The sequence below is a fragment of the Magnolia sinica genome, chromosome 2, assembly GCF_029962835.1.
Source record: "Magnolia sinica isolate HGM2019 chromosome 2, MsV1, whole genome shotgun sequence".
NCBI lineage: Eukaryota > Viridiplantae > Streptophyta > Magnoliopsida > Magnoliales > Magnoliaceae > Magnolia > Magnolia sinica.
Genome location: NC_080574.1, coordinates 18364828 through 18392825, shown reverse-complemented (window position 1 = coordinate 18392825; position 27998 = coordinate 18364828). Strand labels below are relative to the sequence as shown.

General features: G+C 38.7%; 1 protein-coding gene across 11 annotated transcripts; it reads left to right on the top strand.

Moving 5' to 3' along the window:
- On the top strand, positions 1-27997 carry LOC131236497 (TOM1-like protein 5). Of its 11 annotated transcripts, none has more exons than XM_058233722.1 (11): positions 1-371; positions 969-1055; positions 1992-2104; positions 4561-4639; positions 6221-6319; positions 6429-6542; positions 9305-9462; positions 14248-14323; positions 20089-20174; positions 26119-26280; positions 27655-27997. In XM_058233722.1, the coding sequence occupies exons 3-11, from the start codon at positions 2004-2006 to the stop codon at positions 27959-27961; spliced, it is 1182 nt and encodes a 393-aa protein (XP_058089705.1). In that variant the 5' UTR covers positions 1-371; positions 969-1055; positions 1992-2003; the 3' UTR covers positions 27962-27997. The 11 variants fall into 11 exon arrangements, with proteins under 11 accessions (XP_058089705.1, XP_058089704.1, XP_058089702.1 ...); XM_058233721.1 differs by having other exon boundaries at positions 1976-2104; XM_058233719.1 differs by having other exon boundaries at positions 2-371; positions 971-1055; positions 1917-2104.
- Position 27998: the final 1 nt, after the last annotated feature.

Below are 27998 nucleotides of genomic sequence, written 5' to 3'. Positions count from 1 at the left end.
GAGAACGATACTCGACCCAAAACCGACTTAAAAGGTAGCAGACACGCCATCTGAGTCCAGCGTGGCATTAGTATATTGAGAAGCAGACTGTCCTGATGCTGTCTCCTCTTCTTTATTACTCCTTTCACTTCCTCATTCCCCAATGGCGGTGTCTTCTTCATCTCTCTCATCATCTCTGTCCAATTTCCTTCCTAACCATTCCATACCTACTATAGAAAATAAAAGAAAAAAGCCACCCACGCCTAGAAAACCTCCCTTTTCCTGCGAAAAGAAGCCCAAACGAAAGGCAGAATAAGCAGAAAAAAAAAAGTAGAAAAAAGCAAAAGAAAAAGACCCTCCCTTCTTTGCTTCTTACAGAGAAGATCGATCAGGTCAGGAAGCCCTTTCTCGAGCGAGCTCCAAGTCGATCGCAATCTTCCTCTACTTCTCTCATTCTTCTGAATTTTCAGGGTTTCGGTTGCGGATTGATGCATTTTTACCCGATCCGAGAAATTTCTTGTAAATTTTGTCAAATTCTTGCCTGATCATTTTACTCGTGAATCTCTGAAATTTTCGTCTTCCTGATCCCTAAATTTCTATGCAGTGTTGGCTGATTTTAGAAATCTTAATTTACATATTTTGATGCGATGATTGCGTGTGTCGGACGGGTACTGAATTTTATAATAACAATCAGCAATTGTTATTATCTTTTATTTGTGACAGTAACTTCTCCCATTTGAACATGAATATCGCTATCTTTCCTGTTCAATTTCAATACCTTGATTTTGACCATTCTAGTGTTTTTGCCAATTTCTTTTTTATCCTTGCCAATTGAGAGGATGCACTGTTCAATATTTGATTTTGCGAGTGTTACTGCTTGAGTTTTGCAAAGGAATGTGATTTTTTTTTTTTCAATTTGGTCTCGTTCTTTAAAGAGATTCTGGTCGGATACTTGCTTTTCTCTGATTCTGAGATCCTGTTGTTTACAGAGGAGTACAATCTCTGGCTGTTGCATTCGGCAGTTGTCAACACAAGCGTTAAGAGGTTTATTCAGAAGGCGGTTTTCTTTTTTGCAGGTAGACTGTATTCTTATCAGTTGGTGTAAGCTTCTCTCCAGGAATCAGTGGAATTTGTTTATTTATTTTTATTTTATTTTATTTTTGCGTTTTTTCCTATTGTATGACACATTTATATCTGCCCTATTCTCATCTTATTTGGTTTTGTGATTAAGAATTATTAAGGCATGTTTGGTTGCCACTTAAAAAAGCGTGCATCTCATTTTAGATAACATCAATTACAAATTAGAAATCATAATTTAATAAGTCGTTGTTTATATTTTTAATTCATACTGAAGATTGATGTCTAATACATAAATATGATTAAATAAAATGAGATAAATGCATTTTTAAGTCGCACAAAAACATGCATATGATGAATGCTACTATGGTTCGGGACCACCATATTGTGCTTCCAAAAACATCAGTATTGTACACAAGGCATGCGGACTGTAGTAAAGAATAGATGGTGATTTGTTGGCCACCATGTCTATGGGGGCTGTGGTCCACAATCCAAGGCAATTGGTCTGTGAGTAGTGATCCAATTGGCAGGCTGAGAAATGGACAGTTAAGTTGAAAATGAGCAATGATCCGTGTTCAATGAGGAACACTTGCAACAATTGGATGGTCAGAGTGGTTCCATCAGTACAATTTGTTTTGCCCATGGCCTATCCTTGTGGAGAGCCAGATTGGCAGTTCCAATTGCTTACATGTTTATGTAGTGTGCAGCATAATAGCATTCCTCTTATTAAGTTATTATATTGCTATTGAATGTTGAGTGTTCTAAATTTGTCATTTCTTTACATCATTGTAACTGGGTGTTGATTAATTTCCTTTTTTTTTTAATTTTTTTTCCTTTCACCTTGATTATCAACGATGCAGAAGAAAAAACACATCTTTGTTTTGAAAGCTGTTCCATATATTTCTTGTCTCCACTCAAGGTCTGGGTGTTCTTAGGACTGGGGAGAGATGGCAGCCGAGCTTGTGAATTTGGCCACTAGCGAGAAACTGAAGGAGGTGGACTGGACCAAAAACATAGAGATCTGTGAACTAGTTGCACGTGATCAAGGGTACATCACTGTGTATAACTTTCTATTTTTCATGAATATTTTTGATGTTGCTAGATGTTGACACTTATAAATTATATAATCTAGTCAGAATCATTATTCTCTGTCATTGTATATAGTTAGTGCTTTATGAGCTTTTAACTATTTTGAGTCTGTCAGTGCGAGATCACAAAATAAAAGCAGTTGCATGCAATTTTTCTTCAGATCGCATGCTCAATGAACCAGTGTCACCAGGATACATCACCTGGACTAGTGAGACTGAACTATCCTTAAATCTGCAGAAACATGACCAATGTTCTGGATTTATTAACCCAAAAGCAGAAACACGACGAAGGTTCTTAATAGCCAATAGTAAGGTGCCATTTGATAAACTGAAAAATGAGCTGTGAAAATTAATTTAAGTGCTGAAAACTTAAAAAATGCTGAATTGTAATCTTGAAATAATTTTAGGGATATTTTAGTCAAAAGTGATAAGAAATTTTGATGCGCCACTGCTTTCAGCCTTCAGCATTAAGTGAAGGGAGGGTAGCTGGAAAAAAGACCCATATTTTCAGCGAAAATTAATTTAAGCACTTGATAAGTTGGATTTGCCAAACAATCTGAATCAGTGAAAATCACTGAAAATATCAAATTTCAGTGATCAATGCTGAAAATAAGTTTTATCAAACGGCCCCTAAGTGATCCTCTTGTCAGTTTCTCTAAAATGAGTCTATCGGGCATCTCATTTACATCCCTTTGGATTATAAAGGGGATACAATCCAAGGAATAAATAAAAGATTCGGTTTCTTGCATACAAGATGCAAGTTTCCATGGACTTGTCTTATTGGACGTTATCAACTGGAAGGCGATACAATCTCCACGTTCAACCATCAGTTTCCTGGTAAATTTAGTGGAAACAATTTAAAGCTGTCCTCCAAGAATGTCATGTGCCTCAATTGGCCCTAATTCCCCACATGGACCAGAGCAACCAACATAACCTCTCCCTTATCATTCCTGAGGATGTCACACCAATTTCTGACTTCCTTGTCCTTCCTCTAGAGCATCCACCATATTTGAGGTTCCTGCAAAGGGTGTTACCAACCAATCTCATTCAACTGTTCAGAAGTACTCATCATGAAGCCCTTCATAAGATCCAAATGCGACTGCATTTCTATCCAGGTTTTTGAAGGTTCCAATCACAGATCGTTGAAGTAATTCTTCTCTTGATTGCTTTGGGGGATGGCAGGTTACTTTGACAAGTTTTGCAACTGGCCGTCTGGCTCTTAGTCCTCATAACCTTCTTTCACCATCCTACTAATGTTCATATGGTTACTACGAGCCTAATCACTAGGCTTACCCCCACCGGACCTTATCCCTCCACCTTTAGGGAGATTCGACGACCTCAAATCCTTGGTTTCGAGACATAAAGTCTGATTCCACAAGACAAGGCTAGCCATTTAAGGCAGTCTCCTTCCCTACTTCACCGGAGGAAATAAGTACCAAAGTTTAAGGACATTAGGGGTTGGTCCCAATTTTTCTTTGTCCATGAACCCACATGGTTCCGAATGGGCACTATCATCCAAAAATTTTCTTCTGACTGAAACGGGCTGGAGAACTGCTTCTCAATAACACCCAGGACCCATTTATTGTCCAATTCACCCCAAGATGGTGAAGGAAGTGACTCCAAAAATCTTTAGGCACATTATTGTGAAGGAATAATGGTTTACTTTTTCTCGCTTTGCCAAGACATGCAGCACATGTTGGAAATGCAACCCCTCTTCAGATTATCAAGTGCAAGGAATTTGTTTTCTGTAGCTACTGAAGCGAAACCTTGAATCTAGGAGGAACCAGGGCACTCCACACCTTGACACATGGCTGTGGGTTTCTCTTACTAGATCTGTATCATTGCTATTCATTTTACAGGATTAGTAATCCAGGAAAGTTTCTTGGTTGATTCCTGCTATTATTACTTTAAGAAGTCTAGCTTAAAATCTGAAACAATCCGGACCTCATGGTTTTGATTTTTTTGACATGGAACCATTTAGTTGACACCAATTCTCTTTACTTTCAATCACCGACCTTAAAATTTGGAAATTGTCAAAAACTTGGTCATTGATTTGGAAGACGAGAAAATTGAAATTAGTATGTAAAGTGGATGCTCCAGTTTGGTTATCTCACTGATTTGTACTTCCTAGACGAGTAGTATTTAACTCCTGTAAGGTGTGTTAAGTGGTGATGATACCTTATTGAGATTGAATATTTCTTCATTCTCATACTCTTCCAGCAATTGCCAATATGGTCACTTGTTTTATTGGGAAAGATTACTCAATCACATGGAAATCTTAAATGTTCATTTCTGTATTCCTTAATCTATCTGAAGCATACCTTGATCTTATCAAGGTAATGTCTGGTTTATCATCATCATCATCATCATTTTTATGTCATTTCCTGACTGCCGTTTTTTGCTTTTCAATGAGCAGGAAAGCAAAAGATGTTATTAAAGCTATAAAGAAACGATTGGGGAATAAAAACTCAAACATTCAACTTTTTGCTGTTATGGTGAGTGCGAACCCTTTGTCCTCTGGTTCTATAGATGTATTTCATGGTCTACAATATCTTACTTTACATGGAAAGTTTAGTGGTCATAAACTTTTGAATGGAAGATGAAGCACAACTTCTTCATTGAACTTAAAATAAATGAAATGAGAAATTTATGTACAACTGTTTAACAATAAAGGTAAAATGGCCACTGCACTTGTTATGAAAAGAGCAATTCCCCTCAGAGTCCTTTTTTTTCTTCCCGAGGAAAGCGGGGATTAAACCCTTAACCGTTACTTCCAAGAAGAAGAAGAAGAGGATTAAACCTTGACTTCAATGTTCCATTACACAGGTGTCATTACCGCTAGGGTGAACATTCTCATCTTGCTTTTGGAAATTAAAATTAGCTCTTAAACTGTGATGTGTGATGGCCATCCACGCTGTGCATTTGGCAGGTCCCTTGGGATGTGCTAAAAATCATCCATATCCGGAACTCAAGTGGGCCGCACCATCTAAAATCACGGGAAACTATACCTAAAACATCTAAAAGCACTTGGTGGGGCCCACTTGAGTTTTGGAATGGCCTAAAATTTAGTGTGACGCCATATCCAAGTGAGACACACACAATGGATGGGTTGGATGTCTGAACCACATCTCATTGGGCCCTATATACAATCAGGAAGGTTTCAATTGGCGGGCACCTACTCTCAATTGTTGTCAGTGGTGTGGCCCACCTAAGTCAATTATTGACCTGATTTTTAGGCCCATGGCTCACCATGGAATGGTGCATCTGATTAATGGGGTGGATGTCCGTCACAATCACAGTGGGGCCCATAGAGTACCATTTTCCTATATATGTATGCATTTATGTACATGTGTGCGTGCGTGCATGCATGCACATATGTGTGTGTGCACGCACGCATGCAGTGCACGTGCATGCGTGTGCATGTGTATGCATCTTCATTATTGACACCGGGTGTGATAATCTAACCAGCTGATATTCCTGTAGCATAATACAATAAGCTTCTCTGTCTTTTGTCCTTTTGTCTAAATTGCACTGCCAGAAAATGCATTTCAACCTTGTCAATTCGTATGGTTCTTACTGGCCTTTGCAAGTACATGGTCTTGGTATTGATTTTGGAAGCAACTGTTTCTTGCTTTTCCAGAAGATTGCGTGGCCCGTAATGAACACGAAATAATTTACTGTCATTACTTTTGGGAATAAAGAGCATACAAAGAAAAGCATTAAAATTCAACACTTTTTATGTGCATAGAAACTTTTGATGAGTTCTCTTGCTTAATTCAACTGATAATCTTCACCTTGGATTTTGGAAGTTATTTTATTCATTCAAATTTCTGTTTCTTATATTGTGAAGTACTCATGGTTTGGCGTGATTGAATTAAATGATGAACTTGTCAAAGAAAATGACCTTTCATGTGTGTCCTGGAGACCCTCTCTTATGCTTTTCTTTTGATATGTATATTGAGTGATAAACTCTGTCAACCAATTTTGTGTTCACGATTAATGTAATTTCCTGGACACATTCGTTCTGATTTGATCCACAGGTAGCTTAACCATTTAATTGTTACTTGTTGTTGCAGTTGTTAGAGATGCTGATGAATAATTGTGGGGAACATATTCACAGGCAGGTGATCGAGATTGGACTTCTCCCTATACTAGTGAAGATAGTGAAGAAAAAGGTCAATCTTATTTGTCACAGATTAACAATTGACAACTGTCCATGGGAAGCTTCTATTTCCATTTTTTGTTCTTTTCTACCATTTCAAAAGTTTATCTTCTTTGTTGCAGTTGGATCTGCCAGTACGAGAGAGGATTTTTCTCCTTCTAGATGCCACACAGACATCCCTTGGTGGGGCTTCTGGAAAGTTTCCTCAATATTATGCTGCATATTATGACTTGGTGGTAAGTCCAGCCATCCAACATTTGTTACTCGTAAAGATCTCATTGTGTAAATGGGCTGAGCCTGGGTTGGTTTCGGCTTGGATTTTGAATTGGTCAGGCTGGACCTCTTCAAATTTGTCTTGTTATCAGCCCGGGTGAAGTCCTCATTTCACACGTTTGAAATGATTTTAAGTTCTCAAGACTTAGGGTAACCTTATTTTCGTTTTGAAAGTGCAGAACACATTGTTTAGTAGAACAATGGGGTATTGTGCATGTTAGCTTGTTGATGCAGGACAATTAACCACTTGCTTTAAAAGCTCGAACTGTTAGAGTATGGCGAATTAATCCCTTTATCTCATAGCCCAGGCCCTACATCTCATGGGTTAGGACCTCGGCCGAACTCCCTTCGTGGGCCCCAAATCACATGGGCCGCTTACCCTGAGTGTGTCCCCGCATCTCACGGGCTACCCCACTCGAGCCCGGTGTGAAATACGTATTAATCACCCCTAGTAAGGAGTCTCGAACACGAGACCTCCCCCGTGGGCCTCAAATCGTATGGGTCACCCACCCCGACCGTGCCCTTGCATCCCACAGGTGACCCCACTCGAGCCCAGTGTGAAAATGCCCCTACAATAATCACCCCCGGTGAGGAGTCTCGAACACGAAACCTCCCGCTTTGATACCAATTTGATGCAGGACAATTAACCACTTGTTCTAAAAGCTCGAATTGTTAGAATATGACAAATTAAACCCTTTATCTCATAGCCTAGGCTCCACATCTCATGGGTTAGGACCTTGGCCGAACCCCCTTCGTGAGCCCCAAATCACATGGGCCGCCCACCCCGAGTGTGTCCCCGCATCTCACGGGCTACCCCACTCGAGCCCGGTGTGAAATGCACATTAATCACCCCTGGTAAAGAGTCTCGAACACGAGACCTCTCCCGTGGGCCCCAAATCGCATGGGTCACCTACCCGGAGTGTGCCTCTACATCTCACAGGCGACCTCACTTGAGCCCAGTGTGAAAATGCCCCTGCATTACTTGTCTATGTTTTACAGCTCCTGATGGAAACTGAGTTTGAATGGTCGATTCATATGAGAGTCACGCGCACTTCATTCTTGACTCTTGTTGCCATCATGGAAAATATTCAATGGATTATTTATGTCCTTCTGAAATGGAGTAGAATGTGTGATCATCATTAGCATGTTTATGAAGCCTTATATGAGGGAATTCCATCCTAGGAAATAATCGGTTAATCAGCAGTATTCTTCTGAAACATATGATTGGAAGGGTCCTAGCTAATCAATGTTTCCCAGTAGGTCATTATACCAATCAATGGATTGAAATTGGAGGGACAGAATTGACAGAAATCTACGTTTGTCAATAGATCATTACTTATAGCAGCTGGTGGCTCAAACTCTCTCCTGGATTTTCTCACTAGGAATTTCTTCAGTACAGCGTCGCTGAGACAGAAAATTCATCATCTGATGGTCCCTCATCTAACGGTGTGAGCTTTAGCTTCGAAGTTGTTGCACACAGGAGTGCCTATATTTGGAAGCTCATGGAAATGCACCTAGATGGAATTGACAGAAACCTACAATTGTCAATTGATCATTACTTATAGCAGCTAGTGGCTCAAACTCTCTCGTGGATTTTCTCACTAAGAATTTCTTCAGTACAGTGTCACTGAGAGAGCAAATTCATCATCTGATGGTTCCTCTAATGGCGTGAGCTTTTGCTTCAAAGTTGTTGCACTCAGGAGCGCCTATATTTTGAGGATCATGGAAATGCACCTGGATAGTAATGGTGCACTGGAGCACTCTTCCATTTTTTCAATTGATTACATTTTTGATGTTCACTTGTGATGTTTGATCCAGAAGAAATCCTCATTTCTGATGCAGTTGAGTGTCTTTCTATTGTTGAGCTTCTACTTCCATATTTTTTGGATCGACATCAAATTACTTTGGGAAGAAGCATGTGGTTTGCTCATAGGGTCTGAAGATTGAATTCTACAAAGATGATTATTTATTTAAACAGCATTCTACAACTCAGATGATTGTTGCATCTATTCATGAAAAGAAACGTCACTCATTATTCCATCTGTGCAACTATAGTCGTGTGTAACTTTTTCGGTGGCTTACCTACTGCTAGTTGCTTTCCCCCAGGAAGTGGCTCCATGAGTCTTCTTCTTCTTCTTATTCTCCTCCTCTTTTTCAGTTAAAATTATCCAAAGGCCATTATGGAGAGAGATTAAGGGCACTAACTTGTGGGAAACAAGAGATCCTTGTTGCTGAATCTCTTCTTCTTGGTTGTAAATGAGGATTTCTGGCATCGAAACCAATGACAAAAAATAAGACTTTTTTTTTTCATTCTCATTGAATTCTAAGCCAAATTCCAGTGCACATCTACTAATGACTTCATTTATTGACATGACATCTGTATCCCGGACAAGTTGTCATCACTTGATGCTTCTGGCCTCGAATTTCTTGCTGTCACATTAGACTCCAATTTTCTTGATGTCATATTAGACTACGATTTTCTGTTCTCTGTTACTTTCCTGGGGTTAAATAGAATTATATGCATCCTAATTGACATTCTGTTTGCACAGTCCTTTTTAGGCCATATAAATAGCATAGTGGTTAATTGGTTATTACATCCATTGTGCCTTTATTTTAAAGAACTGAAAGTTCTAATTGACTGTGAGCTCTTTAATACAGTTCCATCTTTTTATCCTCACTGACTGGTTTATTATGAGCATTGAATTAATGATTTACCTCTCTCCAGTGCGCGCAGGTTCAGTTCCCACCACATCCTCGTGTTCCTCCACCAGATGTTCCTGCACCAAAAACTGATACAAATAACTTGCCTGTTGGGAAACCGGTATCTCCAAAACGTGAAGGGACTGCTCAGCAATCACCTTCTCAAACTGTGCCAGACTCTAGGTATTATATGATTGCTGTGTCATTTTCTCATGTTGATACCTATATTCTCCTCCGAGGCTTTTGTCATGCCTTGTGCATCTCAATGCTTTTCTTTTTCTCCCTTTCTGGGCCAGCATTGTTGAGGAATCTCTATTGTATATTGTCTTCCTGATTTGATTATACTCTATGGTCAAGGAAGCAAACTGAAAGACAAATTGCATTGAAGTCTTGTCCACATGATTCTCTCTCTCCATTTACTTTGTACAAATCTATTATTTTACCTGGAAACTCCTATAACATGTGCATTAGATGGCCATGGCTTAAGAAGCTTGTTGCTAGAAACTTCTTAACTGCACGTGGAAAACTTTTGGTTGGTGACATCAGTTTTTTGTTTTTGGCTTTAGACCACATTCTCAATGTGAGAATATGGAATCATATCAACATCTCACCCATAGATATTAATACTTCTATTTGAAGTTCTGATTTTTTTTATTTTTTTTTCCGCTTCTTAGGTCAAGGAACTGGAACCATGGTGTAGAATCTCATTTTACCCCCACAAATTCTTAAATTTGTTATTTGAATGTAGAAGACACCTAGATCTTTTATATAGAGGATTTCATTTAATGGATGCATACCATCAGAAAATGCCTTACCGCAATCTTTTGGCATTTGGACATATGTAGAGTTAGCAAGACTATGATGGTTCCTTTCCATCATATTCTTGGAGGGGTGGATCATGCAGCATATCTGTATAATGAAGAATGCTTTGACGTCCAATGGGGGTTTAACTGAAAAAGCTTAGTGAAGTGGTCAGTGGTTCGGGAGGAGGCCCTTTATGGAGGAGGGCAAGGTGTCATAGAAAATGCTTGTGTTTGCTATCGTGAGGTGCACCATTTGCAAAATGTTGTAAGAAAGAAAAAATGAAAAGGGAGAGGAGTATTGGGAGAGAAAGGGGTATAGAGATATTAGGCACCTCTGTCACATCTAATTTCACTTTATTATGAAGCCGTAGACATAAAATGATATGGTGGCTTGAAGAACCATTAAATGAAAAGATACACACACCAAGACCAACGATGATACCCACCAACAAAATCTCCTGAATTAAGGATAGTGCCATGATTTAATTTTTTGAAGGGCCATGATCATAGAAGAATTCTGTGGTGTGTGCAATCCTATTTGTGGAGGGATTGGAAGGCTGTGATGGACTATGATATTATGATAAAGGGAATTGATCACTGGTGGACACTACTATTGGCAGTGGCGGGGGTTTGGAAGCTTATAAATGGCAGCTCCATGGGTACTTTGAGTCGCACTGGATGGCGGGGGTTTGGCAAGGTGAATTTAGTCCCTGTCTTTTCTGTTCGTCAGGTTTGAAAGACTTGAACAAGGCCATAGGCCCGTAGCTAGAGCTTTATGCGTTTGGCCTCTACCTTTTCAAATCATCCTTGAAGGGGTCTCCACTAAGGTCATCAAGTGAGCCTCCTCAACCAAGATGGAGTTGCGAGCTTATCTTTTTGTATTACAAGATCCGTTGTGTTGCTTCTTAAGAATTTTCTTTTAGACATTTAGGAAGAAATCCAAATAGTTTTTCCTTCTTTGATAACTAAGGTTGTAGTGACTTGATGATGGGGGCATCACATTACGGACGCCATTACACACATATCAGAGGAGAGTCTGAGCTCCACTGTCCCTGTGGCTTGGCGAGTACCCATTTGAGTCCCGAAGAGGAGCCGAAGACCTCACATAGCATGTGGGTTGCGTGGAGGATGTTTTCGGACCTTTGGATTGCGAGGACTTCACAATCGGACTGTTGGATGTGACTTGATCGTGGCCCACCGTGATCATGGACGTCTTTAGAGTTCATCGGATAATCTTACAGGTTGTTTAGATGCCTTAAAGTCCATAAGTTGTAATCCGATTACAGGTAATCAGATTACACGGGGCGTTTGTATGGGTGCATTTGCATGTAAACAGATTGCAGGCTGTAATCAGATTACATCTTTTTGCTGTAATATGAAACATGGTGAAAGGGCATGTTTCAGATTACATGTAAAGGGATTTCAGGCAATGGTTATAATTTTTGAAAATTTCCGATGCGAGGACAGTTGCAGCTTCGGCATTCCCACCCTCTCCTTCTTCCAATGCCTAGTTAATGCAAGGTGCCAAAACGAATAAGAATTTAAAAAAAAAGAAAAAAAATGAAGAAGAAGAAGAAGAAGAAGAAGAAGAAAAGAAGAACATACCTCTCTCTCTCCCTCTCTCCCTCCCTCCTTCCCTCATCCAGGGTAAGAAACCTTCTTAAAAATTCCCCTTTCTTAGTTTCCAGGGCTAGAAACCCTTAAACATATATATCTATTTCAGTGGTTGGAAAGAAGTGGGTGGATTAGGTGCGGCCCTGAATGGGGGCCCACATTGATGTATGTATCGTATATCCGCACCATCCATCCGTTTGCAAGATCATTTTAGCCATGAGACCAAAAAATGAAGCAGAGAAAAATCTCAGGTGGACCACACCATAGGAAAGAGTGGTGATTGGATGCCCACCATTAAAAACTTCTTTGGACCCACCTTAATACCCACCATAATGTTTATTTTGCATTTAACCCATTGATAGGGTCACACAGACCTGGATGAAGATTAAAAAAAAGCATAAGCTTGATCCAAAACTTTTGTGGCCCATAAGAAGTTTTTAATGGTCAATCGCCACTGTTTCTTATGGTGTGGTCCATCTGTTTCTTTTGGCAATGAGGGCATGCTATAGTAGGATGCCATTTCTAAAGTATATGCGACACTCCTGACCATCCATTTGGCTTGAACTGAATGGATGGGTTATGGTGCAAAATCCCAACATCATAGTGGGGCTTCATGATGAACAGGTTGGATGACTCAGTATGGTGGGCCTAGGCACATAAAGCAATGGGCAACCAATCAAAGATTCCAAATTCACATGGCGGTCCACTCATCAAGGTTTTATTAGCCTGATTTTGGGCATCCAACTTTCAACGTGAGACAACATTGTGCATAGGTTAGATGCCATACAAAAACACCTGTGGACCCACTTTCAACGTGGTGTAACCTTGTTTTATATTTAGATTACTGAAGACATGTTTAAACATATTAGTTGCTATTTATTTGATGTTGATTTATAATTAATGGTTTATATTCAATAATTTTTCAACATTTTATGGAATTTGAATTAGTTGGCTGGCCCACCAAATGATTGATTTAGTGTAAGAATCGGCCATAGGCATTATTGAGTTGGGCTTATCCTAATAATACATCTTAAATGAAAACTTTATATGTTATTTGATGATTTTTAAAGGATTTACCACTCTTGACTTTTTCGTGCATGAATACCCAATTATAGGTTGTAAAGGTTTTACAGGTTATCCAAACACAACCAACTATTTACTTGTAAATAGATTACAACTTAAAGCCTAACAGGACAGGCTGTAAACACTTTACACCTGTAATTTGATTGCTTGTAATCCAATTACAACTTAAAGATTTTATAGGCATCCAAACGACCCCTTAGTTTCTTAGCATTATAGTAATTTTTGTTTTGAGCACTGAGTTTACTTTTTGAGATTTTATTTACATGTTTTATTGGTTTTATACTTTTACAGGGGGGTATTTGTAATTTACAGAGTAGGGGGTTAAAAACAAACATATTTTTCATTAATGGTTTTTTTTTTTTTGTAAAAGACCAACTTTTAGACTATAAAGGCTTGGACGTCCAACCCTAGCCTAAAAAAAAAATGTGATGTTAATGAAAAAGCTTGAAGTTCTATTTTCTTTCTCTTGTGTTTATTGAGAATGTAGTGTAAAACCCCATTTAGTGTGAATCCGAATGAAAACTACCTTGGTGTGAAGCCTTGTTCATTCACTTATTCTCTCTTCTCAAGCTTAAAAGGTATTTTCTCTCATCTCTTCTCCTTTCCTCTCAAATCTTCTTCTCCTTTATCTTTTTTCCTTTTCTTCTTAAACCCAAACCATCTTAACCTATACCTGAACAAAAAGTCCATCCATACATGTGAATCCGTACGCTCGTACGACTATAGGGATAGTCCGTACGAACTGTTTTGTGGACCTCACTTCAGTCATTTTCTTGCATCCTTATCTTTTTTCTTCAACCAAACCCTAACCTAAAACCCTAGATTCCCCTTTCAATTAAACCCGAATTTCAGATTTCCCCAATTTCCATATCCTAACCCTAACCCTAATTTCCCTAAACCTATAATCATTTAGAATCCCTTTAGGACTTGGGTGATTCCCTTTAAAATAATTCCACCCTCATGTTTTGAACGGAATTTCTTAATTCCATTCTGCTTATTTCAAAATGACATCTTACTAGTTCCTTCGTACAAGCATGTGGTGGCTTAGGATTACATGTAATTGCTTATTTGATTAATTGTTTGGTTTATGATAAGGTTGCTGAAATTTCATATTTTTGTTGCTCATGTTTTAAATTGAAAATCTGATTTCATCTATCATCCTAGGTTAGAAAACCATCCTGCATTACTTATTGTTGCCAATGTTGTGCCTCTTTGTTTTGTATGTATTTTTTTTTTTTTTTCTTTTAATGAATTTAGTTATTCGTAAAAAAATGACAATTTGTCTGAATATTGCCTTATGGTAACCCTGATAGGGTTGGAATGCATTGCATGTGGCAAGGGCCGTTCTTTGCACTTAATAGACTGAGCATGTAATGCTTTATGGAAATCATAATGTGAAAATATATTGATGCTATGGCCTATGGTTATTACTATGTCCATTTCTTAGACTGCGTCTCTTCCTTTGCAGTATCATTCGTAAGGCCGCTTGTGCCATGGAGGTTTTAAGAGAAGTTCTTGATGCTATGGACCCTCAACATCCTGAGGTATGGAGTTAGATACTCTACATTCTCACTTTGCTCACTCAAATGAATTGATACTAAAATTTTCAAATTGAAGAAAGTGAATTAGTTGCTTTCTTAATATGAATTCAAGTAAATATTTATGCTATTATATTGGTTCTATTTGAAATGGTTTTGGTGGTCATATTCAACTTGTTTTTGGACTCGATATCATTAAAAATAAATTATATGTGATAACAAAGGAGACTGCAAGTTTAGTATGTAAACACATATTTTTAGACCATGGGCATTCCCTCTAGACTCGACCGTGGGCCTTCTCTCTTTGGACCATAGACTGTCCTGTATTTTCTTCTTATTTATCTTATTAATTTTCTTTCTTTTATTTTTTCCTCCTTTGCCCTTTGTTCCAAGGGTATTTTATGTAAATTTGGGGCATCACTTATTATAAACAGAAGGGGGCTGGACCCTTAGCTCTAGTTAGAGTGTTTTCTCTCTCACAAGGTTTTTTCCCTCTTTGGTATCAGAGCCAAAAAAAAAAAAAGAAGCTCCTACGGGTTTTCTCCTCTTCCTCTCTTAAGCTCCCTCCCTTTCTCTTTTCTTTTCTTTTCATTTTTTTTTCTCTCAATTTTCTCTTCTTATCAGATTTTTCTCTCGGTTTGAGAGTGATCGCAGCCTAATCAACAATCGAATGTGATTAACGAAGGATCTTTTGGCAGCTTCTGATTTTCTTTGAAGGGTTGTTGGTGATTCAGTTTTGATTAGGTTTTTGGGGCATTTTTCTTTCAGTTTTTTAGAAGTCGTTTTGTGGTGGTTGGGGTTTGCTGGATATTTTCGTTTGGACAGTTTATTGGGTTCTTTTCATCCTGATTTATAGTGATTCTTTTGTGGCCAGCAATCGAGTCTGTATTTGAGATTTGTTTTCTATTTTAAGATTATTAAAATTTATTGAAATTTGCTGAATTTAGTCGTAAGATCACCTTCTTCTCTTTGGTGGTTGATTTGGGACTATGAGGATTGGTGCTTTTTTTTTTTTTTGAATTTGTTGGGTCTTTTCTTGGAGATGGCCAAAAGCAATAGTTGGTTGTACCAGTTTTTTGGTATTGATTGATGTGAAGTCTTGATATTTACTAATCTTTTAATTGTTTAGAGTTAAATATAGTTTCATCATCAATATTTGAGACAATTGATCCCATCACCTCTGAGATGGAGAGGTTGATTGTTCATTCTACGAATCCTTGGTTGCAGATTACAATTCATAAACTTCAATCCAACAATTATCTTCAATGGTCAAAAGCTGTCGAGATATTTGTTGGAGGAAAATAAAAGTTGTGAGATATAGATTGTAGTTTATCAGAACCTCCTATGATTCCTCTTATGGAAAGTGAAAATCAAACAATTTGTTATGTCTTGGCTCCTGAATTCTATGGAACCAAAGGTTAGTTCAAGGCTTGTTCTGTTGTCCACTGCACGTGAGATTTGGTTGATCACTTTTGAATTGAATGTTGATCAGAATAATATGGCTCAAATTTATAATATTTATTAGTAGTGTAATTTGAGGCAGGCCTAAAGATTAATGTTTGATTATTATGCCATAGATGCATGGTTTATAGCTGGAATTATCTTTACTGGATGATCTTTAGTTAGTTTGTTCTATAAATGCAGAGGTATATAAAATAAGTGTTGAGAAGAAAAATATATTCGAGTTGTTGGTAGGCCTTAATTCCGAGTTTTGAGTCCATTCAAGCTCAAATTCTTGATTCTCCTATTTACTTCCACTTAATAGTGTATGTACTTTGCTTTTACAAGATGAGAAGCATCATATAGCAATGGAATTGAATTTGGTGGAGATATCTGCCTTAGCGACAGGATTCAGGAGTTTTGATAATGCTTATTATTATTATTATATATATATTTTAATAAATAAAGTCTGTAATTTGTGAAAAAAGAAGGAAGTTATATTTAACTTCGTGGAATTCAACATATGCAATTGTTTAACCAAGTACCTATACTGTGCTCATCCGATCAACGAGTCAAAAAATGGCCTGCTACACCATTATATACAAGTTCAAAGCCAGAAAAGAATACATGTTTGGGATCCTCCCATTTTTTCTTAAAAAACATTCGACCATTACAAGGCTAATGTGTTGTCTTGTAACATAATGGCCATAAGGCTGGCTGTTACAAGCCACCGTCACCGTTATTGAATACCTTGTGATTAGCGTATCATCTACAAATTAGATATGTGAGTTGCACGATGCTTTTTATGTATGAGCTATATTTTTCTAACAAGAACATTCACCACCATTTTTAGAATGTTAGTGATTCATCTATTGTGCACATTGCATTTATGCACATCATTTTAACTGCCCAAACTGTGGGCCATATTGTGAATGGGGCATACATTTGTGAATAGGGCATGCATTTATGAATAGGGCATACATGAAAATCACACTGATTGACCGACCTTAACAACACTTCTATTGAATTTTAACTGCTGGTATTGGACTGTGGCGATGATGCCATTTTGAAGTTACAGTATTATATTCGTCATACATGTGCCATATGTTTATGGCAATCATCATCATCATCATCTAAGCCTTACCCCAACTAACTGTGGTTGGCTACACTAATCCTGTTTTGTCATTCCACTCTATTAAGGATCATATCCTCAGTTGAACCATAGGTCCTTTTATTACTACCTCTGCACATGCCCTTTTGGGCTTCCCCGTCCTGATGCAGGACATGGAAAATTAAATATGATATGCAAGATTTCAGGCTTAGATCCTACCAATTCAAAAACAATCACACAAATTCCACGTCCCACATGAAAGTCCAAACATTCAATTAAGGGGAATCTACGCGGGTCCAGGCCTACACATGATAGGGCTGGATCAATAAAAATTATGAACCAAACGATGCTCAAAGATAAGAAATAATCATCCACACATGCATAGTAATCAGTTCCTAATCCAAGTGATTCACCAATTTCAAATTAAGGAACCCTAGGGTAAGAAAAGGGGCATAAAATTGGGGATTTGAGTAATTTAGGGTTAGGTTTAGGGATTTTGGATGAAAACAGAGTGAAAGAGAGGAGAGAGACGAACCAGAGAAGTATCGCACGCGTGGACAACAACAATGGCCCAGACGCACGTGCGTGTGATCACGGCCGCATGTGTGTGGGGCCCACTATTCAGAAAAAGGCCACCTTGGCCCTGGTTGGCTAGGGATGGACTCCAAAACCTTCAAATCTCAGCTTGATTCGATGTACGGTTTGTGCGTGGTGCTCCGTCGAAGTTTCAGCCCTCTTGTAGGGCCAGATTCTGAAATTCTGATGTGGAAGGAGAATTGCTGCAATTGATGATTGATTCGAAGTGTAAATGATGGGGTGAGATGAGAAGAATGGATGGTAGAAGATGGGTAGTAGAGATGGCAATGGTTGGGGGCGAATTGAGATAGATGTAGCTTCGCACTACGGTAGTTAATCCTTCGATGAAGGGAGGGCTTCGCACCCAATTAGGCTTCACAACTCAGAGAGTAGAAAAATGCAAAATTTTTATTAATCTTCAATGAATGAAAAGAACAAGGGGTGCCTATTTATAGGAAAATCCTATACCCCAAAACTCGCACCATGTGCGCAACCTATTACTTGGCGATGAAGTAAACTAAAATAAAAACCAAACAAAGAAATCTAAAGCGTTCACGATGTTCTAAATAATAACAATAAGCAAAACCTAAAATATGAAATCAATCCGACTAGCGGGCCATGATCATGAGATCCCATAATAGGCTTTTCTTGATTATCGAGACTATTTTTTTGAACAAAAACTCCGTCTTCTAGCATGGGGGCCCTCCCTGGACATTGTCATCGATCCAGATCGACGGTGGGGCCCTCCTTCGTGTGTACATGCGCATGGGGCGGCGTGCGTGCGTGTGATGTCCCCATCACGTCCTTTCAGAGCTTTCCACTTGAAACAACTCACACCTTCCAACCGGTGCAATTCTCTGTCTCTTTGCACATAGCTAAACCATATAAGTGTACTTTTCATCAACTTATCACCTATCGTCACTACTAAGTTCCCTGGAATGCTTTCAATTTCTAATTCTACCGTTGTCTTGCACGCATCTCAGAATATTCATTTCATCTAAGGTCATCCTAAATTGTGGGCCCCACCATGGAGGAGCATAGATCCAAACTCGCAATGATTGGGTACAATGTTTTAAATATCGACAATATCGGCCTATATATCCCACGATATATCTTGTATCCCACCTGTGCGATAGAAAACGCACAGGTAGTGCCGATATATACCACATGTTTGATCTGGTGAGCATTTTCAATTTCCGATCTCTTTTTCTTGTTGAAATTATGTTAAATCAGTGTCAAATGGTTAAAAATCCATCGGTTCTTCATGTTTTGCATTAAAAATCATGAAGTTGGAGCTTTGATTTTGATATCCATTGGTTCTTCATGTTCTGTGTCTTTTTTCGAAATTTTCCTTCAACCAGCTGTCAATTGGGACTAATTTTGAAGTACTTAGGAGTATTTGATGAAATGATCATCACATACACTCTAATTTAGAAATTTGAGTGTAGTTGGTCCGATTTCGAGAAAATTTGAAATTTCCCCAATTTCTCTCAAATCGCTTGCAATGTTGCACTCAAAATATGAAATCAAGCATGTATGAGGGATGATCTACTGATTTGTCAAGTCCTTGTCAATTTTTGGAAAAAAAAAATTTCAATTAAAAATTAATAAACAAATTTATTAAAATATTATTTTTTTCTTTCAAAATTTCCTTTCAACTACCTGTCAATTGAGACTAATTTCGAAGTATTTATGAATGTTTGATGAAATGATCATCACATACACTCTAAATGTTATGCATTCAATTTGAATATAGTTGCATTTGTTCAGTTTGACAACGCATAGCTTAGGACCTTATGCAAGCACTTCTTTTTTGAGATGTTATGATTTAAAAGTGTATTAAGGTCTTTTTTTTCATTGAAAAATTCAACCTTTTCCCCAATGTTTCCCCATGTTTCTCAAAAAGTGCGATAAATTACCCGATACAAATGATCTATCCTGCGCGATAACTGATACGTATCTGTATACCAAGGGCGTGATACCGATATTTCGAACACTGATTGGGTAATCTTAACAATCTGATTTCACCCATTGATTTTGGACTATTTATTTCACTGTCCAATTGATATCATCAAATGCATAGTTGGGATCATGCAATCAATTTTGTTTTTTAGGTTATGCTCCATCCTGGGTGGGCCCAATGATTTTTACAGTATGGATTGACATTTATGCGTGCCATGTGGATGGTGAATGAGACATGGCAGTGGATCATTTGTCCATAAAGAAGTAGTTATTTACATAATAAATGTAAACTGTATCAAATTATGTGTCTCATACTAGTGGTTACTGGTTAGTCATGTCCTCTTTTTTTTTGTTCATATCAGAAATGGTTGTGGGTTCGAATCCCATCCTCATTTTGTGTGATACAGAATTTGACTGACTCATGCAAAGCTTGGGCAATTTCATTTTAAATTGATCAAATCCTGTCATGAGCCAAATGTGTAAGAAATCAGCTTGGTTTTTGTGCTGATCCTGGTTGACTCAGATGATTCCTGAGCCGATTCATCGTGTTTTAAAAAAAAATGGTTTGACCTTTTGAGAAAACAAATTTTGTTTTGATTCTTTTGTAAGGTTTTATATTTGAAAGTGGCTCTCTATGTATTGCTATCTCTTCCCTTATTGAATGTATATTGAACATGTGCAGGGAGCGACAGACGAGTTCACGCTTGATCTTGTGGAGCAATGTTCATTTCAAAAGCAACGAGTAATGCATCTTGTGATGACTTCTCGGTAAGGTGTTATATTTTCCTTTCTTTTCAAATGAGGATCTTTCACCAGTTTGCATTGTTTCTTCTTGTTTGGATTGTTAACAAGAAGTTTGTAATAAAAAAGTGCACTACCATGAACAAATCCAAAAAAAGAAAAAGAAAAAGAAAAGAAACGACACATAATCCATATTTTGACTTTTGAAAAGGGAGGAATAGGAGGGTTTTTGAGGATAAGTTGGTATTGGTGCCTTGGTATCAAAAGAGTTTGATGTCAACCTTGGTGGAGTGCGTGTTGATGAGGTCCAAATTTAGGGATGCTTCCAAGGAGGGAGTTTTCTAGCAATTGTTGAGGGACAATGATAGACAGGATGGAGAACAAATATGTATATATTTTTTTGACAACACAGTGTGCCCCCGCCCCATTTTTGAGGCGAGACTATTCCTTGCTGATGCACACAATCACCCACAACCACGTGCATCGGGTAATGCCGAGGAGGGGAGTCGAATTGATGAGGATATCATGCGCACTCGCACGCCCATCCTATGCAAGTACGCAAGGAGGAAGGCCCCACCATCAATCTGGATCGATGACGACGTCTAGGGAGGGCCTCCTAGTTAGAGTGCTGCATTTTGGTTCGTTGGAGTGGACCCGATAGTCATGTGAATCCCATCATGGGTTCTCATGATCGTGGCCCACTATTTTAATTAATCTAGTACTTTGGGTTTTGTTTATTATTGTTATTAGGAGTATCATAGACAGTTTAGATTGCTTTGATTAGTTGTTATTTTTGATTACTTTGTTTTCAAGTAATAGGTTGCGCATATGACTCGAGTTTTGGGGTATAGGGTTTTATTATATATAGGCACCCCTTGTAGTCTTTTTAATGCATTGAAGATTAATAAAATTTCTGCGTTTTTCTGCTCCTCTAAATTCCTGAGTTTTGGAGATTCAATTGGATGGGAAACCCTCCATTCTTCGAAAGGCTGACTATCGTGGTGCGAAACCACACCTATTCTGATTCGCCCCCACCTTCTTTCATCCATATTGCTTTTCTCCTACAATCATCTACGCTTCAAATCCATCCTCTATTGCAGCCGTTATTCTCTCTATAGCAAATTTCCAGAATCTGGCCCTGCAGGAGGGCTGAAACTTTGGCGGAGCACCATGCACAAACCGTGCATCAGATCGAGTTGATTTGGAGGTTTTGGAGTCCATCTTTGGCTGACCAGGGCCAAGGTGACCTTTTTCTGAATAGTGGGCCCCACACACGTGCGGCCGAGATTACACGCACGTGTGTCTGGGCCATTGCTGTTGTTCACACGTGCGGTACTTCTTTGGTTTGTCTTTCCTCTTTCACCCAAAATTCTTAAACCTAACTCTAAATTACTCAAATCCTCAATTTTATACCCTTTCTTCAACCTTAGGGTTCCCCGAATTGAAATTTCTGAATCTCGTGGATTGAGGGATTTATTTCTGTGCATGTGTGGATGAATTTACTCTCCTTTGATTCTTGTTTGGTTTATAATTTTGATTGATCCGGCCCTAGCATGTGTAGGCCTGGATCCGCATAAGATTCCCCTTGATTGAGTGTTTGAACTTTTGTCTGGGATGTGGAATTTTGTGTAATTGTTTCTTAACTAGTGTGATCTAAAGCTTGAAAATCTTGCACATCATACTTGAATATCATGTCCTGCATCACGAACCCACGCCTGTAGGGAGCAAACCCACGGTGATGGCTGCTTGCCCAAACCCCATTGGGTACAGTTGAGGCACAACGATCAAGTAATCTGGCTTTACTCTCTTTGAGGTGAAAATCCTGTGGAAATTGCTTACAGTTGCTCCCTCCAGATATATTTTGTACATCCTAAGGTTCTTATTTTCTAGAAGGTTCATTTTAGCGTTGCCAAGGAGTGACAAAGGGGTCACTCATATTGGCTCTCCACTGTCGATACTTTGAGGCTCTTATTGTTTTTCTTTTATATCTTTCCTGGTTTTCAATATATATTAACATCTGTTTTCTTTAGAAAAGAAATAACAGAAAAGAAGAGAAAATATGAAAAAAAATGTTGGCCATCTCCATCCTCTAAAAGAAGTCCCATCCCACTCGGACGGGGATGATTTGTCATGTTTGGCAATATGGCCTTGTTGGGATTAGATTTGTAGTAAATTACTTTTTGTTGGAAGTTAATTAAATCCCATTCTACTGGTTAACCACCTACTGCAGTTTAAAAGAGAATCCCCCATTCTGAGTGGAGTCTTATTGATGCTATGGATAAGCAGCTGTAACAGGGTTCCCATTCACTGCCAAATCACAATCTCAGGGAAAGATAATATGCCATTGCTCAGAGATACCTTGCCACTGTATTCTTCCTCTGGCAATAAGATCAATCATCTGCGTTTCATCAATTAAAAGCAATTGTATTGCTTTGTTAGCTTCGCAACCGTTTCTGTTGTCATGCTTGCAGCTTTCCTTTTCCATCCCTATCGAGTATTTTGTATTGAGCCTGCATGCATTAATTTAAATTATTAGCAAGCTGAGGCTGTGTTCAGTTTTCATAATTACTTTTCTTCACTTTCAATGATTTTGAGAAAGAAATGCTAAAAGTGGGAAAATCAGATAACATCTGAAAATAAGGGTAAACTAGGAAAAATCAGACGACTTGGAACCAATGAAGAAATAGGAATTCAACATGGTGATAAATTTAAACCGTTGAAAAACCTTTATGGGTAACATCCTTGGAAAAATTAGAAATCATGAAAAGTGAAAAGTATCTGAAGCGTGGGTGGAGTCACAAGAAAATCAGAAATATTCAGTATAATGTTTTCTATAGAAAGGATTTGAAAATTGGGCAAAGACTTGACTTTTAAAAAAATCTTTCTGGTTTAAGAGTGGAAAGAGCTGCTCCAAAAAAAGGAAAAAAGAAAAGAAAAAAAAGAAAAGAAAAAAAAGAGAAGGATGGAAAGTAGACGAGAATTCCCTTATTCCCAATTTACCTTTCCTTTTTTAAGCTCCTGGCCAGAGAGTGAAGTTGTTGAAAAATCGCCAAGATACCTCTCCTGGAAAGGTTGGAGTGATGGGAATAAATACCACCTTGTGAGTTGGGGATGCTCAAAAGCCAGAGGAAGGAGGGCTTGGAATTGTGTGTTTGGTATTGGTCCCTACTTGCAAAATGGTTGTGGAGATTTGGTAAAGGGCAAGAAGCTTTTTGTATGCAAATTATGGCTTCCAAATATAGTGACAAGGGTTAGACTATGGGTATGTATGATGCTGAGAGGCAATGGTTCGTTCATTTGGAAAGTAATATTGAAGTTGGATGATGCCTCGACAGGGGTCGGTCAAATGTTTTCTGAGCAGGTTAGAATCAGTTTTGAAAACGACAAAAGGATCCGCTTCAGGGAGGATATGTTTAGATGCTTCTCCCCTTACATCCAGATTTCCTAGGGTTTCCACGCTTCTAACAAAAATATTCTTATCAAAGATTCCTATGACATGGTGGAAGGAAAAGTGGTTAGGTTTCTTTGTTTCTGGTGGAACCTTTGGGATTATGAGTCTCTTTGGTGCTGTGTCTCCTTGATCTTCGTAGTAATGTTGCCCATGATCTGCTCAAAGTTTATGACAGGAAATCCAACCCCTGGGGGCATGTTTTCGTCTAGAAACTTCTTGAAAAAGATGTATCCACTTCCCTTAAAACCCCAGCAAAACAAAAGTTTTGGGGGTCAGCCTCCTGCCCCATGTAGAGAGGCCTTTTGTTGGGTGACAACAGCAAACAAAATCCTAACATCAGAGAACCTCTAAAGAAGAAACTGGCTCTTAGTGAGCAAGTGTTTTATTATGTGAAGGAAGGATGTTGAATCGGTCGATTAGCTAGTCCTAAATTGTACTGCAGCTTCGTTTGGTGGATCCTTTTAAGGCATCTTTGATATTTGCTGGGTCCTTTCGGTACTGTTTCAGATCTCATGCATTGTAGGAATTGCTGGCCGTTTTCTCCTTGAGGTAAAATTCTCTAGAGGATGCTCCCACATGCAATTCTGTGTGGGGTTTGGAATGGAAGGAGAATATTCAAAGACAATACGTCTCACATCTCTTAATTGGTGGCCAAGACCAAAATGCAATTGCTTAATTGGGGCCTTGCTTTCGAGACTTAATGCACTTCCAAATCTGTCTTGAGTGATGGTGTTTGTTTGGATCTTGATCAAGGTATTCCGTAACGGTAATGGTGGCCATAGTGGCCACCACCGTTACCTTTATGATACGGGTTGTAACGGCTATTATGACTCCTGTAATGGCCATTACGGTTCCTTTTTTATTATTGAAAAAAATCTCGAAGAACTTGTATCGGCCTTGTAATGGACCGTTATGGGGCCATTACGGCTTTTATGGGGTGCGTAATGGGCCATTACGGGGGCTGTAATGGCCTTTATGGGTCATTTTTTTTCTCCATATCGGGCTTTATGACCCTGTAACATGTAATGTTTGCCACTGTTACCTTTACATAACGGCCTTTACGGCACACTATGATCTTGATAGTAGTATTTTGGGTTGGGTTGGGTTTCCTTGCCGTCATTTATGAGTGTTTTTCCCCCTCTTTTATGCATTATCTTAATGAATTTCTGTATTGCCTTCAAGTTGCTCTTGCCTAGCGGGCTCCGCCTAATAAATTTTTTGTTATTGATAAAAAAGATTCTCCTATTCCCTTTTTTTTCAACAAAATTTTCTGATTTTTTATGGTAATTATTTGAGGGACCTTGAAAATTTTCTATGGAGGAAAAATTACCCAGTATTTTCTATTTAGTATATTCACTTTACAAGGATTTGAAGAGTAGACCATGTAGACAATTTGGTTGGAATATATTTTACCTGTGGGGCTTCAAGGGTTGGTGTTGGCTTTTCTAATCCAAGCCTGGATTATGCATTCATAGATAGCGAGAATTTTAGTTAAAAGAGGGAGAGAGAACACCAAAGACGGGAACACAAACCTAAGAAAATGCCAAAGATGGGAACAGATTCCCGATACAATAAATGTTTCTGACCTAGTATATATTGCTGGCTTAGGAGCGCATTGATATGTATAAACTCATACAGCCAACCAAGGGGATAAAAAATTTGGCGCACCATATGACATTCCATGTCAAAATTTCGTTGTAGTTTTTGTCAAATTTTCGTTTTAGTTATTTCTTGTATAAGGAAAAAAGTGAATGATCATATGCAGTCTATTGTACCACAAGTTACCATATGGTCAAGCTGTGTGGGGCCTACTGTTATATGTGTAGTTGGCCAAACCACTGGGAACAATGGGGGAGGGAAACAGCATATAAAAGCCTTTCAGATTTTGTGGGGCCCACCATGGTATATGGGCTATCCTACCCGTTCTTTAGGTGCACCCACTAGCATGAAGGGACACCCCAAAAATCATGCTGGTTCAAAACTCAGGTGAGCCACACACACAACATCTGGATTTGGTAGAATTGATTTCATGTGGTTTCTTATGGTATGGCCCACCAGAGTTTGGGACAGGCCTTAATTTTTGATTGTTGGGATCAACATGAGTGGCTGCACCTGATGGATGTAATGGATGTCATAGAATGTCACCATGGGTCCCACATGGCATGACTGTATGGTAACTTTTTTTTAAAGCTACTGTATGGTAATTTACCATGCAGATGTCTGCATGCAATCACTCTCAAGAAGATACCAAACGCACCTAAAATTATTCTGCTCATGTGCAGCAAGTTGTGCATCGGCTCTGTAACAGCGTTACAGTGGTGATGTTTTTTTTTTTTTTTTTTAAAAACAAATTTTTATATATATATATATATATTCAACAGTACTGGCAGACTAGAGAGTCACCTGGACTTGAAAGCTGAAGATATTCCTGATTATAATGGAACGAAAGGAGGGATTTGCATTTGTTTAAATATCTTCTTGTTGGGGTCCTCATAGTTTTTGTGCATCCAATTTCTCTAGGGATGAGAAAGTTGTTTCTCAAGCAATCGAACTGAACGAGCAGCTACAGAAAGTACTCACCAAACATGATGCGCTTCTTTCAGTTCGTCCCACATCCACGGCTACTTCTTTTGAGCATGAAGAAGGAGATGAAGAAGAGGAAGCGGACCGTCTTTTTCGGAGGTGCGTTTTTCTGTCGCTACCATTCAAATGTGAATGCTCATATCATTCAATTGCACAAATAATATCTAATACTCATAAACATTGGACCTTCTGAACATATTCATAACAGTGATATATCAGTTCGTTCCACATGGTATGCATTGCAGGTTTTTTATCTCTCTTCTTTTCTTTTTGTGCTTAAAGTACCATAAGTTATGGTGTGACCTACTGATATCATATGAGCTTATTTTCAAACTCATGTATAGCAAGCACCAAGGGAAAATGGGCAAAAGAATGAAGGGGGTTGTCCATACCCCTTTTTTTGTACCTTCCCTTTTTAGCTTTTTACTCAAGCCTTCATTACCTTATTTTTATTTTTATTTATTTATTTTTCCAATTGGAAAATTTATTAAAAAAATGAGGCAATGAGTGGATGATGCGCTTTGAACCAAGTATAAGCCAAAACCTTAGCGAAAGAATAAAAAGAAAAAAAAAGAAAAAAAGAAAAAGAAAGACCAGAGGGCTCCCTGCACTAGGGAATTCCAATTGCTAATGATGCTGCTAAAGTAGATCCCTAAATTCAGTTTACATATGTCCCACAGGCCCAGCCCAAAAGTGAAAGAATTTTCCTTTCCAACAGATCCACTGTGATTTCCTTCTAAAAAATTGCACAAGCTCTTACCTTCAGAATGCCCCACAAAACAGTGAATGGGAGCGTTTTCCAAATAACCTAAGCTCTAGCGATAGGTGGGCCTTCTCCCTGCCCACTTTCAGGTCTGTGATGTGCCACAGCCCACAAAGAACCCAAGATACTCCAAAGATGCGGAAAAGGAAATTCCAAATACCTCCAGTGGTCAAGCAGTGAAGTGGTAATCAACTAATTCTTCTGCCTCCCTAGACAAGATGGACATGTTCAGAATAGCAACATTCCTCTTAGAACACATGCAAGTAATATTTGTTGTGTATAGCAGTAGTTGGATATTAGTTTCTGTTTATCTTTCTTGAGAATGGTTCAAGACTTCAAGTCTTCTTTTGAATCTCATCCATTTTAGACTGTGATCTTGGGCAAGTAGAGACGACTTGAACCATTCTCTAGCAAGGTTTAAAAATTGGTTAATGCTTTAAACATTGAACTTTAGTCTTTAGTTTGGCAAGTCATCCAACTTGGTTTTGGGACTTAGCAAGTCAGGTCCATGTTTATACACTGTAATGCGTGCATGCTTGATTTTTTCTTAAAATAAGCTCTTTCTGTGTTATGCTTGTTGCATGGTTATTTTGCGGACGGTTAAAGTTTTGTGCTTTATTGCTTTTTCTTACAGATCAGCTGTTTCTGTGTTTTGCTTTGTTTATATGATTAAAGTTTCTGACCTAGTCCACATGCTTCAAAATTTCCAGAATCAGTAAAGGGAAAGCTTGTATTGAAGACCACTCGGATGGTTTTCCAAGATCACTCGTGCCTGTTCCAGGAGAGAGGCTCCACCGGCCACTCATTCGGCCACTGTGTTTAGAGCCATCCGAACCGAATGCTCCATCTCCAGTGGGATTGATTCCTCCGCCCCCAGCCAAACACATTGAGAGGGAGAGATTCTTCAAGGAAAGACGGGTGGATGGTACGACATTGGCAGGTCACATGAGGGGTCTGTCACTGGACAGCCGCAATGGAAGCAGCTCACGAAGCACAAGTACTGATTCTGGTGAGTGAGCCGTGGTCATGTGTGCGAGGCATGATCATGTGTTTA